The sequence below is a fragment of the Rhinolophus ferrumequinum genome, chromosome 26 (assembly GCF_004115265.2).
Source record: "Rhinolophus ferrumequinum isolate MPI-CBG mRhiFer1 chromosome 26, mRhiFer1_v1.p, whole genome shotgun sequence".
Classification (NCBI taxonomy): domain Eukaryota; kingdom Metazoa; phylum Chordata; class Mammalia; order Chiroptera; family Rhinolophidae; genus Rhinolophus; species Rhinolophus ferrumequinum.
The window spans coordinates 8289091-8303646 of record NC_046309.1 but is presented as its reverse complement, the minus strand read 5'-3'; the positions used below and the strand labels follow the sequence as shown (position 1 = coordinate 8303646).

The 14556-nt window shown below is 42.4% G+C and overlaps 1 protein-coding gene across 2 annotated transcripts in view; it reads left to right on the top strand.

Moving 5' to 3' along the window:
- MGAM (maltase-glucoamylase) overlaps positions 1-14556 on the top strand; it is a 69233-nt gene that overhangs the window by 14299 nt on the left and 40378 nt on the right. For both annotated transcript variants that reach the window (XM_033098673.1, XM_033098674.1), the window contains 12 exons: positions 695-815; positions 1875-1984; positions 2543-2694; positions 3233-3404; positions 5102-5201; positions 7410-7522; positions 8095-8220; positions 9397-9528; positions 9673-9789; positions 10628-10741; positions 12492-12576; positions 13961-14078. In XM_033098673.1, coding sequence (XP_032954564.1) covers positions 695-815; positions 1875-1984; positions 2543-2694; positions 3233-3404; positions 5102-5201; positions 7410-7522; positions 8095-8220; positions 9397-9528; positions 9673-9789; positions 10628-10741; positions 12492-12576; positions 13961-14078 — 1460 coding nt within the window. The remainder of the gene's footprint in view (positions 1-694; positions 816-1874; positions 1985-2542; positions 2695-3232; positions 3405-5101; positions 5202-7409; positions 7523-8094; positions 8221-9396; positions 9529-9672; positions 9790-10627; positions 10742-12491; positions 12577-13960; positions 14079-14556) is intronic.

Sequence of the window (14556 nt, the reverse complement as noted above, 5' to 3'; positions counted from 1 at the left end):
AAGAAAGGAAAACTGTGTTAAAATTGTAATACTCAATATATACCGATAACAGAAGATGAATACAAGTCACGTTTGACTTCTGCAATGACAAGAGGTACTCAGAGTGGTTACCATCAGTGTCCAGACACTTCTGATTATGGGGAACTACTGCTTGAGCAACGTTGACCAAAGTGTCCACTTGTACACATTTTGTTGGCACCCCTGGTATATGTCACATATACGTAACACACACATGGGTAATATACATATTTAAAAGCCAAGGTAAAGTTGATTTTGATTTCAAAGTTTCTGAATAAAGTTGATGGCAAGGTCCTTTCTTTTCTTTTTTTTCTTTTTAAAGCCCAAACCAATATAAATGAAGCTCCGTTTGTAATTTGGGGTTACTGGTGATACTACTATCTTGTAGTTGAGAACAGTTAAATAAACGGATCAGCTTTTCTGTGCTGACAGATGAGGACCTTATTGTGATTCCTATATTGTTATATAGTAACAACAACAGGGGAGGACATGGGCCACAACAATTAGTTTGGCGCAGAAATTCTGCATTGACTGGGGCATAGCACAGCTTCTCTAGGTATCAGTGCCCTTGTTTGTAAAATGTGGTGAAGGAGACATACCACAACCTCAACTTGTATTTATAAACGACAGTATTCTACCAAGAAATGGAGTTACCTTGGTGACTCTCTTGTTTCAGGCCACCTGTGATCAGCGTGGCTGCTGCTGGAAACCTCAGGGGACCATAAGCGTGCCCTGGTGCTACTATTCCAAGAGTCATGGCTATCAAGTGGAGGGCAACCTCGTGAACACCAGGGCAGGTAAGCCAGACCGTGAGGCGCGAGCCCCGGACCCGCTGCGGCGTGGCTCTGTTTATTCCAGAGGCCAGTCATTGTGGCATGCCCAGTCTGCTCTGCACGGCCACGCTCCTGCGCGTGGCAGAGGGTGGCCCTATTCCTGCGCGTGCGCGTGGCGGAGGGGGGCCCCGCTCTTAAGCATGGACTAGAATCTATTTTGCTATCAAGGAAAAAAAATGACTCTGTCCTGGGAGTTCAGAGACATGGTCTATTCCTGGCTCTACCTTTATGTATCTTCATAACATTGTGCAGACATCATGAGTTCTTTGGTCCCTAAGTTTTTAGCTTTTAAAGGGAGGGATTTGAACTCAGTAACCTCTGAGACTACTTACAACTCTAATGTAATGTGATTTTAATGATATGGAAACAATTCCAATTTTTAAACATTTTGTGAAAGTTAGCGTGTCATTGTCAGTGTGCATGGACTAAACATCCGCTCTGCTTCCCCCGTCTTCCTGTCACCCTAAAACGTAAAGCATAAAAGTGAACACCCAGGGGGATAACAGACGGTGGCTGTTCTGGGGACGCTCTGAGCATAAAGGAAGACACATGCTCTCTAGAGGCTTTTGGCCTGATGGGCTTTTCTAAGATCTTGACTCTCACCTGCCTTACCTAACTAGGCAGAGGGCATTGATGTATATGGTCACCTGTAATGTAACAAGAAAATAACCGGGAAGGAATAATGTACATATACAAACTGAGGGCCGAGAGTGTAAAGGGTATGTAATTAACACAGAAGGACTGATGGGCCAGGGGAATGAGAGTTCGGCCTTTTGGGGGAAGTTTCCACTCAGATTTTGTAGAAGAAGGCATGGTTTTTGGATAAGATCATGACGATGCCCAGCTTCAGATTCTGGCCCAAGATAATACACATGCATGATGGGTATGTGTCTTATCTAGTCCCTTCTTTGGGGAAGTAAAGTCTTTTCACCAGCTCTTTTAACCTAAAGTGTAATTTTTATGTGGCTATTATTTGCAAATGCACACAGCCGGCTATGTAAACTTTTCCCCTCTCTATGTTAGGATTCACAGCCCAGTTGAAAAGGTTGCCGTCTCCATCCCTGTTTGGAAATGATGTGGACAACGTCCTTCTCACAGCGGAATACCAGACATCTAATCGTTTCCACTTTAAGGTTACAGTTCATTTCTTTTTTTCAAATCATTCTTAAGAGGTTCTTGTTCCCTACCTGATAACTGGTTACTACAAAATAGAGCATTTTGCTAATAGAGGTATTAATATTTTTCTCGACTGCCATTATTCTTAGTTAGCACATGTATGTTGAAGGTACCTATAGCCTTCCTTCAGTGTGATAACTTCCTAAATAGATGTTGTAAAGTTGACTGTTGAGTTTTGACTCATTTGTTTGCCCTTAGCACCGTGTGAAATGTAGTCGAGAGGGGGAACAGAGAATTATTACAGCTTTGAAAATTCTAGAGATAATCCATCTCTGCAGACTTGGAGTGTATATTTCTACCTACAGACCAACTTATGCCCAAGTGTTCAGCCTCTGAATTTGGTACATATCTAATGTGTACATACGTGTACCTTAGACATAATGCCACTTGGATCAGCACCCTAGTTCCAGTACCACGAGCCACGGGGAAACACTGGTGGCGGGGGGAATGCTTCTATTGTGGAAAAACAGAGACACTGTCATGTCAGCTTTCTTTCCCTTCATCTCTCTGGACAGTTAACTGACCCAAACAAAGACAGGTACGAAGTGCCCCATGAGCACGTGCAGTCCTTCAAAGGAAATGCTGCTTCTCCCTTGACCTATGAAGTTCAGGTTTCCCCACAGCCATTTAGCGTCAAAGTGAAGAGAAGAAGCAACAACCGTGTCCTGTAAGTTTGAAAACCCCTCTCTGGGGATGAGGGTAGGAAGGGGAGGGAGGTTTGCAAGCCTGACAAAGGGTGTGTTTCAGCAATATTCCTGAAGTTGGTGACCAGACTCTCCACTTCCAAGTGTATGCCTTTTTTCTGCCTTTCTGCCTTGTTATTCCTCTTCTTTTTTGGTTTTGTTTTGTTTTGTTTGTTTGTTTGTTATTACTAAGCGTCTATTATAGACCAGACACTGGGCTGTGGCTTTTTTCTCTTTTTTCCTTCTGTTTGATCATTTTCTCCGCTTTATTTTCCCCTTTCCTTCCTCCATTCATCTACCCACCGACCCACCAGTAACTATTTATGGAACATCTCCTATAATGTACCCATCCTCAAGAACTCCTGATCTCTTGGTGTCCATGGAGAAATGTCCCAGGAGGGCAAACGGGGCCAATTAAATAGGGAATATCGAGTTCTTGCCATTGAAAGACCACTTTTCTAAGCAGTTGTGTTCTACCACCCCCCTTGCCCACTTGTCCTTCTGTCTTCCACCTGTGTCTAGGTTGGATACAAGCATTGGGCCCCTCCTGTTTGCTGATCAGTTCCTGCAGCTCTCCATCCGACTGCCAAGTGCTAACGTGTACGGTCTGGGAGAACACGTGCACCGCCAGTACCGCCATGATATGAACTGGAAGACCTGGCCCATATTTGCCAGGGACACAACCCCCAATGGAGTAAGTTTTCAGAAGGGCCCCTCTCCGCTGACTTGCATAGCCTCATTCTTGAAGGTCACTCCTAGCAGTACAGTGTCATGGTTAAGAGTAAGATTCTGGGGCAGTAGTGTCTGCGCCTGAATTCTAGCACTGCTACTCACCAGTTGCGGGGTTCTGGGCAGGGTACCTCTCTCTGTGTCTTCAGTTCCCCTCTATACAATGGGGGCAGCATACTCGCCTCATAGAGTCATGATGGGAATGAAATGAATCGATATGTATAGAGTCTCTAGAGGAGTGTGTGCCACATAGAAAGTGCTCAATAAATGTCAACTACTTTTCATCATATCTTCCTTTTGAACTAACTGGTTCTGGAGAAACCATTACTAATATTGACTCTCGACAATACTTGTTATAATCTCTATCTTTTAGGTTGACCTGTATAAGTCACCACCAACTTATCAGATTTGTTAGCAACATAGGATAAAATATCAACTAAATTACTGTATTAATCATTCTTTGTGTAAAGAATTTGGGGACAGTGAAAGAATAGAGTTTTATTGTTGTTATTGTTTTCTTTTTTTGTTTTCTTTTGACTGCTAAAAGCCAAAGCAGAGGTATTTTCTAGGCTCAGCAACACAGGTCTGGGTCAGCAACTTTCCTGCCTATGCAGAGCTAGTGGCTGGATGCAAAACGGTCGTAGGAGTGATTTCTTGACGATTTTTGTACATTATCTCTATTTGCCAAAAGAACTCTGAAAAAAATAAGGATAATTTATACCACTTAACAGATGAGCAAACTGAGGCTCAGAAAAGCAAAACAAATCCCCAGTGGGGAAAAAAAAAGTTTGTAAGTAACAGAGGTAAGATCTAATCCCTGGCCTATCTAGAAAAACAGAAAAGACACTGAGTCAGCAGCTCATCTGGGAGTTTCTGGTGATGGTTGTTTAATAAGGAATCCCAGTTCCTTGATACTTGAATTGTGCAGCGTGGGCACCACTGTGTAAGAAATGTGGGATCTCGGCTCTCTCTCCCATCACTAAATTAGAATCCACATTTAACTAAGATTCCCGGCGTAATATATATGCAGACCAAATTTTGCGAAATGCTGTTCTAGAGCAGTGATTCTCAAACATGACTACGTTTGTTGGAATCACCTGGGCAAATTTAACCAACCGTCAGTACTTGCTTCCATCCCCACGATGGGCTAGGATGCAGCCTGGGTTAAGAACTACTGTCCTGTTCTAAAGTCTGGAAGACCAGCTCAAGTTCAGAAGTCTACTATTGGGAAGACGAGAAGACCAGATGTCTCAAGTAGAGCTCCATCTAGTTGCACATTAAGAAGATGCCGGACTCATAGGAAGGCTTGACGGAGCTTTTGCGAATGGGGTTAGGTCAGGTCAATCCACTCTGAGAGGAGAGCTTTTCTAAACTAATTTCAAAATTTATGTCCTCCCGCCTCCCAACAGACGTCATAAGCTCTCACAGTCCTTCTAGACAAGTGGCCATAGCTGGCTCATTCAACAAGGGGACTCTAATTCACTTGGTTAACATCAGCCATATATAGACCGTATATTTTGAAAACGTGTTTGTGTGTTCTTAACCCCTGTGTTCCCTGTCAGTCACTCACAACATCAGTACTGATTTCCTAAGTCCTTTCTGCCCAAGCAGAGTGCAGATGAGTAGAATGTAAATGTGTGGTTTTTAACTGTCTTTCTGCAGGATGGAACTAACTTGTATGGCGCACAGACGTTCTTCCTGTGCCTTGAAGATGCTAGTGGATTGTCCTTTGGACTGTTTCTGATGAACAGCAATGCCATGGGTAAAGGACTAAAGGAATATTCATGAAAAAACGCATCAGAGCAATTTTGAGTCCCTTTTGTACAGCACAATGATAAAAGGAATGGAGCCCTTTAGGAATGGCTGAGCCGTAGCTTTCGGCCTCATGTGCTCTGCGACTGTTCCATCTCCACTTTGTTACCTGTTGACCCATGGTAGCCTTGAGTAGGGGTTTCTCTCCTAGTGTGTGATTTTCCTGAATCTATTTGCCTCTATTGAAATATTTGCTATGATAGAGTGAAGACAGCTAACCCTTTTCTGTAATCTACTGAGGCAGTTTCTACCCATTTCTTTTCCTTCCTTAGACTTTCATCCAGAAAAGGGGTAGGAAACAGCCAATTGTCCTGGGCCCAATGATGACAGTAGCTGGGCCTAACCAGGGAGCTATAACGGAGCAGTGAATGTTCCATTCAGACACTCCAAGCATAGCAAGGTCAAGTGTGGTGGCAAGGGTCATACAGAGTAAGATCCAATTGGTTAAGACCCAGCAGTGTATCCTCATAGGATTCTAGAAAGGAGTTAGCCTCCCCATCTTTGAAGGTTTTAGACTAGGTCAATGATTCTCAACTGTTGTCTGCTTGCACCAGTCACCACAGATCCCAGTGGCAATGACTCAGTCACCACAGGGGAAGAGGAGATGTATCAGAATCTCCCAGGGTTCATGGTGGGCACAGGTATTGATCCCCACCCTCTTCTCAACTGAGAATCAAGGGAGTAGATCCATGCTACTCAGAGCACAGACCGTGGTTGGTTCATGAACTGTTGCAGGTCTACAGTAAGATAAGAATACAAATTGAGAGTAAGCATTGCCATAGCATCCAAGTACACGCATGAACCCTTTTCTAGTAATTCATTTTCGTGTTATTTTATAACAGTATCCATTTGCAAAGAATTGGACATTTAAAAACTAAGCTGTGATCCTTCACCACAGATTGTTTGAGAATCACTCTAGGTTATCTAAGATGGCTCTTAGATACCTAGTAGAATCTTAAGCGTCTAAGAACAGACTGAGATAATACAAGGGTGGTACAGTTTCAGGTAGTTGAAAGGAACCAGAAAAGAAGTCAAGTCAGGCTCAAAGGGAAAGGTCACGGGGTCCTAGATACTCTGTGTGACCTGCACCTGTGACCAGAGACTGGTCACAGACTTCCATGTCAGGAAATCCCGAGGCCTTTTACCTCTAATTACAAACCAAGGCCATAGGGAGGCTTCACCTCTGAGAACTGGGATTGGGGCGTAGAGGGATTTTGAATGTATAATGTAATCGTGGACGTTTTTTAAGTGAGGCTAGTACCTCAGTGTGTCTAGTTGGGTTATATTCCTGCAATGATAGTGGGGCGTAGGGTGGGAACAGCACGTTCTATAGTCATGAATGTCAAAGAAGAAAAATTCTTTCTCTACCCTCGAAGGTTCAGTATTTGGGGGCCTGTGAATCAAACTGACCACGGACAGGTCAGCAGGAGGAAAGACAGGGTTTCTTTATACATGAGACATGCATACACACGAGGGCTCCGTGACAAGGAACTCAAAGGAATCGTTAGAATTTGGGGCTTCTGTACCATCCTAATAGGTAAATGGGAGGAGGAAAAAGGCACTTGTGATAAAACAAATGATTTCTTCGGGGAGGAGGGAGGGATTAAAGGCACGTAGGGGAAAGCAAATGACTTTTTGGAAAGATAAATGAGCTCTTAGGAGAATAGCTATGATATTCTTGGTACAATGTCTGTTCAGCTGTGATGCTAATGTATTGTCTCAGAGAAGGTTAAAATGGGTCCAGGGAGGTGGTGTATGGCAACTGAGTGCCTTTGGGAGGCTCTGCTTTTAGGCTGATAAGAGATTTCAAAAACTCACATATCCTTAGCTTAAAAGAATTTCTATGCCACCTTGGCTGCTTCTGGAACCCCCTCATGAATCTGGTTGCTTTTTCATGAGAGCCTGGGTCCTGACACAGGAATTAAGACACTCCAGTCACCAAGTATCAAAGTCCGTCCCAGAACCAATGCTTTGACTCTCGTGGGCTGTGAGGGTGGACTTGGAACTTCAGAGTTTGTCCCTGTGTATGAAAACTCTGAGGCGTTGGGATAACTTCAGCCATGTCCAGATGGCTGTCATGCTCTGCTCTAAAACTTTGTGATTATTCCCCTCGAATAAGTTCTCATTTTTCTTTCTTCATTTTTTTAAATCTTTCAAGACGTCGTCCTCCAGCCCACACCAGCTATCACTTACCGCACCACCGGGGGCGTTCTTGACTTCTACGTGTTTTTGGGAAATACTCCAGAGCAAGTGGTTCAAGAGTATCTAGAGGTAAACTTATGTTTCATGACTACCACTGCAGAAATCCTTAATAGCACTCAGAAAAGCAAGTTTAATATGCGAGTGGGACTCCTGAAAATCTGCTATTAGAAGGAGCTCTTATAAATCTGCTACTACAAATTGACCCAACCTTCAGGGATGTATACAGGGCCTGGGAAAATAGATGAGCATTCTAACATTAGTAAAATATAGTGTGTTGGAGAATGGAGTATGTTTTGTGGCCCCAAACCCACGCTTAGAAAAAGTTTATTAAAAAAAATAAAAAATAAAAAAAATAAAAAAAAATAAAAAAAAAAGAAGTACAAAGTGGTAGTCACAAAATGGTCACAGGAATGTCAAGTACAACATGAGGAATATAGTCAGTGGTATTGTAATAGCTATGTACGATGTCAGAGGGATAGGAGACTTGGGGGGTTATCACTTTGTGGGGTGTGTAAATGTCTAACCATTTGTATATCTGAACCGAATAATAAAAAATAAATAAAAATTTAAAAAAAAAAAAAAAGAAAAAGTTTATTAAAAATCAAGTATTTCTAACTTTTCCTCCACATTATTTCTTTCAGCTCATTGGACGGCCAGCCATGCCCGCATATTGGGCACTTGGATTTCATCTCAGTCGTTATGACTATGAATCCCTAGATAAAATGAAACAGGTCGTGGAGAGAAACCGGGCCGCACAGCTCCCTTATGTAAGGACTTAAAAAAAGATCCTCCAAAAACAAGATTTCCATTGGGAATAAGAATTACCATTTATACTTTCTCCCCACTGAGTTTTTTAAAAAAATATACAATAAGAAGATGTTTATATATTCAGAGCACTAGACTTTTTTGTTGGGACAGCCATTCCTTCAAGGAACTGTCTCTCTTTAGTAGGAAATCATACTTAGAGACCACAACGATGGGGTTAGGAGGCAATCTGTTTTTGTCTTTATTTTTTTCTTATCACGTATTTTATTAGTAAAATTTTCTCATGCTCACTGCATTAACTACATTTTACATTATGCATTTTTATTTGACTTCTCAAAGCTTTTCTTCCCCTACGTTAAGTGAGCAAAAGGATATGGCACATGGTACATACACGTTAATAAAATATTTTTTATATTTTCAATGGCTAATTTTTTTTTTAGAGGGCTAGTCAGTTCCTTCATATGCACACTGACAGAGAAATGATAAAGAAAATTAACTGTTTGCTTACTTAGATCACTCTATCCTTAGTCTAAATTTGCATATGTGTGTTGTATAATGGGGAGTGACGTTTTCTAAGACATGCAAAGCGAAAAAGCTCAGTAGTCTCAGGAATTACTCTCTTCTGTCCCATCCCATTCTGTTGGAGACAGATAACTAGGTCCTAGAGCAAGAGTCATTTCCTTCTGGGCTCCATTATTTTCTTACAGGTAAAATTAGGAAAGATTAATCATCAAAGGAGACGTAAAGTAGAAGGGCAGCAACAAAACAAAATGTGGGGTAGTAAAATGAGGGAGAAGAAGTGGGGAAGACAGCCCCTTCCCCCTATATCTTGTGTGGGGGGGTAGGATTTAGGGGATGGACATGTTTTAGACAGCCTTAATAGGTTGCTGGAATTGCTGTGGTTCGTTTATTAGACTGGCTTTTAATGCCAGGGGCCAGGCAGCAGGTAGGATGCTGCGGTCCACCTGATTCCAGGGGTGGGGTCAGGCCTGGGGGAAACAGTGGGTCATTTGCTTTGAAATTACCGTTGGCAAAGAAGCCCTCTAACGCCAGGGACCATGAAGAACCCTGTTCAGAGCCCAGCACAGAGTCCCTGTGTATGGTGAGTAATAGCGACTGACTCATCTCACCAGGGAAATTCCTAGGTGCTGAATTGTGGACTTCGTGTGTTCTTTCAGGACGTTCAGCATGCTGATATTGATTATATGGATGAGAGGAAGGACTTCACTTATAATCCAGTCGATTTTAAAGGCTTTCCTGAGTTTGCTGAGGAGTTACACAACAATGGCCAGAAACTGGTCGTCATTGTGGTATGTGTTTTCCCTCTAAAATCAGATACTTGCTCTGCCTTGCCATTGCACCCCTCTCCTCATCCTGTGTCCCCCAATTTCCAGTCTCCTTTCAGAGCCTGTAGCTGAAAGCGACATCCCTCATTGTATTTTTTCCCTTCTTAGGATCCAGCTATCTCCAACATGTCTTCCCCCAGTGATCCCTACGGCCCGTATGACAGGGGTTCAGACATGAAGATATGGGTGAATGCTTCAGATGGAGTGACACCACTCATTGGGCAGGTAAATTAACGGGGTGGGGGTGGCGAAGGGCTGTGGCAGCTTGTGTGGAATTGTTCTGTTTTACATTTTCAGATGCTGTATACAAGTATATGCTGGGGATAAACTTGTCCTGTTCTTTCATCCTCAAGTACTTAACCAGCCATCCTGGCTCTTACATTCCTTTCATAGTCAAGTCCCTTTAATCAGTAGACTCCACACTGAATAAACACTTCCTCACCTCCCATCAGCTGACTGCAGTCTACTTTCCTCCCCCATTACTTCACTGACGCTGCTCCAGGAAATGGTACCAGTCACCTCCTATGGAACTATTTCCAGTGGAACCGTTTCATTCCTCTTCTCACCCGGTTTCTGTGTAGTATTGGACAAGTTCTCAAACCTCTATTTGCCCTCGGTTTCCATGAAGGTGTTATCTGCTGGTTCACTTCTTATACCTCTGCTGATCTGAGCACATAGTGTCTGGTGGGAAGTGGATAGGAAAGGAATAGAGAAGAGGAGTTGGCCATCAGAACCCACAGCTTGCAATGGACCGGTTGAAATTTATACAGTACTCTCCATCATTTATCATTCCTTGAATTGGGAGTAGAGAAAGTGAGAGGGAACGGAGAACCAGAGCTGCTGATTAAAAAGACTTACCGAATTTTGTAAAATTAGTTTTTCCTCCAGTGATGTTTGACTCCTCCTGTCACTTATTCTGAATATTTGGAGTTCTACACATCCCTAAGTGAAAAGGACCTGTGCCTGGCACCTCGGTTGCCATGATCACATTAGGCAAAGTACTCTGTTTCACTCTGTATTCATTCAACTTACTGCAATCAGTGTTTTTCTTTTTCTCCTGCAGGTCTGGCCTGGAAAAACTGTGTTTCCTGATTACACCAACCCCAGGTGTGCTGTTTGGTGGGCAGATGAATTTAAGCTTTTTCACAATCAAGTGAAGTTCGATGGAATCTGGATTGTGAGTTCTTAACATTTTGATTATTAGGTGACTCATACTCAGACTGTGTGTATCTATGTCATTGAATCATGGAGCACTGGGTGAAGAGGAGGTGAAAAAAGCTAGTACGGCAATAATGCTAAATATTCCCTACGTTGTGTGTGTGTTCCATGTCGCTGAGTCGGCTTTGAGTCCCAGTGACCCTACGAATGAGGGACGTCCACAGTGTTCTGTCCTCAAAGCCCTGCTCAGCTCCTGCAGACTCAGGCCTGTGGCTTCTGTATGGAGTCAGTCCATCTCACGTTCGGTCTTCCTCTTTTCTGCCGCCTTCTGTTTACCCAGCACCACTGTCGTTCCCCGAGCACCCTGACTTCTCATGAGGTGCCTGCGGTAGGACAGCTTCAGTTTGCTCAGTTTTGCCTCCAGAGATGGTTCAGGCTTAATTTGCTCTAAGACCCACTCGTTTGTCTTCCTGGAGGTCCAGGGTTTCCGTGGAGCTCTCCTCCAACACCACACTTCAAATGAATCTATCTTTCCCTATCAGCCTTCTTCACTGTCCAACTTTCTCATCCATACATAGTCATTGGGAATAGGAAGGTGTGGACAATCTTACCCTTGGTCTCTAATGACACATCTGTGCTCTTAATGACCTTCCTGATTCTTCCATTGTTGGCCTTTCCGAGAATCAGCTTTCTCTTGATTTCTTGGCTGCAGTCTCCATTTGAATTGATGACAGAGCCAAAGTAAGCAAAATCTTTAACAATTTGAATGTTTCTATTGCCTATGTTAAAGGTGTGTATTTCTTCCATAGTCATGATATTTTGTCTTCTTGATATTCAAATTCCCTATCTTACTATTCAGATAATCTTACCAAAACAAGAAGCATAGAATCAAAACCAGATCATTATAGTTGGAAGTAATCTGTCTTTTTCCCCCAGTCCAGCACTCCTTTTACAAATGAGTGACCTGAAGTAGAAATAGGTCATATACTCCTTACATTGTCACAAGGTACATGAATCGTCTAGTTGCCAGTTCAGGGCTCTTTCATGTGGACATGTCAGACACACTGATCAGAGCCAAAGTACCCAGGTGCTTTGGGAGCAAAACTATCACTGCTATAAAGACAAATGTCTCTGTATTGTCAAATGAAAACAAATGCAAGGCAAGAAATGTTTAGCAAAATTTAGGGGGCTCTAGAGTTGACCTGTTTTCTATTTACAAGAGAAATGTGGAAAATTCAAGTAATACAGAGAACTAAAACTAGGAAAGTAAAACCCTCTAAATGATACCAACTAAAAACATCTACCATCAATACTTTTTTGCTAGGACGCCCCACTTACAAAGCTCTTGGCATATGCTCACTCTCTCACTCTCTCTGCTTATATGTAGGTTTTTATATGTATAAATATTTATGTGTGTGTATTCATGACTATATTTGGATATACAGAGAATGTATAAGTTGATGTATATGGAATCATATAAATTGAAAATGTTTTTTCATCTAATGTATCTGGAAATTTTCATTTTCAGTGATTACAGACATGTGATTTTGAAGAGATTTTTAAAGAATCTTCTTCATGAATGATTCTCAGTGCATAGAGGAGACAGGAACATCTATTTTCTGTCCTTGTACATAAGAACCTCTCTAAAAAAGAAGTATCTGGAATCATTTTTCTGACTCCTCAAAAAGGATAAGAAAAAAAGATACCATTAGTACAATGTAAGGGGACATGTTATGTTTTCTTAATAGTTTTTGCTCTTTATCTTGTAGGATATGAATGAAGTTTCCAACTTCGTTGATGGTTCATTTTCAGGATGTTCCACAAGCAGTCTAAACTATCCCCCATTCACTCCAAGTAAGTCTTGCTGGTTCGTCTGATTAAAGTGGCATTGCATATTTGGTATTTTAAGTTCATAAGGATAGATATGAACAACCTGGCAAGGGAGTTTGTACGTAAGTGTGCATGGGGAAAGGAGAATGTGGGTAATATATAAAGAAAACTAGCAAAGAAAATCAAGACACTCCATGCTTCCCTAAATGAGGCATAAATTCAAAAGGGGGCAATCTAGTTCTTTTACCTACAGTCTGAGCTGTTTCTAAGGGACGGTCCTAGAAAGAGAAGATATGGTGCAGAAGCCAGAAGCTAGTGGTTAGTCTGTGTTTCTCCAGAGTGTACCCCTGCAGGTCAGAGCTGGCCAGAGAAAGACCAGATTACCAGGCTTGGTCTTCAGATGAGCATCAAGTCTGATGATATCAAGAGTATGAAGAACAGACCTGAACCGTAGGTTGAAAGGGAGCCAGAACCCATGGCTTGGGAATTCAAAGTCAAAGTCAGTGAATGTGATACAAGTGAGCTCAGACTGAAATTTGACCAGAACTATTTCTCAGAGTGTGGCCCTGAAATCCCAGCATTTGTTGTAGTCTGAAGAAAGCTATGGGCTCACAGACAAATCGTATTTTGATTAAGAAAGGAATGAACTGCTGGAATTATAGGATCTTATGAAGATTTCCAGTCTGGTGAGAAAACAGGAAACTGGGGCAGATGGGTCAAAATCCAATGTTGAGGGACTTGGATGGGAGGCCAAACAGTTCACACTTTACTCTTTTGGTGAGAGAAGCTATTAACGTTTTAGTAAGAGGGAAATATGGTAGTCAGATGGTTTGGGAAATATTAATCTGGCGTTAATGCACAGTATGAATTAGGAAATCAATAGATCAGGAGTCAATTAGCCATTAAGAAACTTTTGCAATAGTTAAAATCCAAAGATAATTAGGATCTGAGCCGGAGTGGTGCAGTGGAAGCAGAAAAGAGTCAATGAGTGAAAAAGTGAGATTGGGCAATCATCCTTTATAGTACCGGGTCAATGGAGAGAAGGGCTGAGGAATTAATGTACACTTTCATCTAATATTTCTATTTCTGAACCACTTAACTTAGCTCAGTTTGAAGAATTCAGATTGAGTGTCAAGTCTAACTGGATCCTCTTGCTTCCAAATGTCTGCCTCAGGTCACCTGAGTGCCCAGGTGGGAGAAGGTGTATGAGTCCCCACCATTTCTTTACATAGTGGAGAAACTACCCCAAGTGTATAGCCCTCTGATAGTGAGCAAGTTGTACCTGTCATTTACAGGAGGGCCACAATAAATACTTGCCAAGGGAGCCACCGCTTCAGGTTCTCTGGTAGTGCAGGAGCGGGGAACGTGCCTCTTAAGTGCTCACTGCCTGATCCCTCTTTTGTCCCAGGAGTCCTGGATGGGTACCTCTTCAGCAAGACCCTCTGCATGGATGCCGTGCAGCACTGGGGCAAGCAGTATGATGTCCACAATCTCTACGGCTACTCCATGGCTATTGCCACCGCAGAGTAAGGCCACAATTGCTATGGCCTTAATATATGTCAAATTATTGATCTTGCTAGATGCTAGGTGCCTGAACCCTGCAAGTTAAGTATGGTGATTGTTGAATGAATGAAGACACTACCTAGCACATAGGGAAGAAGGAATCCAATAAATATTTGTGGGATGCACGAAATGGAAGAATGAATGAATAAACGGCTAAATGGAAGGTTGGAAAAAAGAAAGAAGTAACATGACCAAGGTCAAACAGCTAATGAATTGTAAAAGCAATATTTAAGCCCATTTCTGCACGAGTCCTACTTGCATATATTTTTCTCTCGGCCACACTGCTTAGACTGGAGGATGGAGGGTTAAGTGACTCAGGCCTCATGTGCTTTGGGGTTTTAGATGCTGGCTCAGCATCCTCCAACTGTGCTGTACGTGCCTTTGTGTGTGGAAAAGGTTTAGCGAGGAAAAGCTATTGACCATTTACTCTGCTCACTGCAC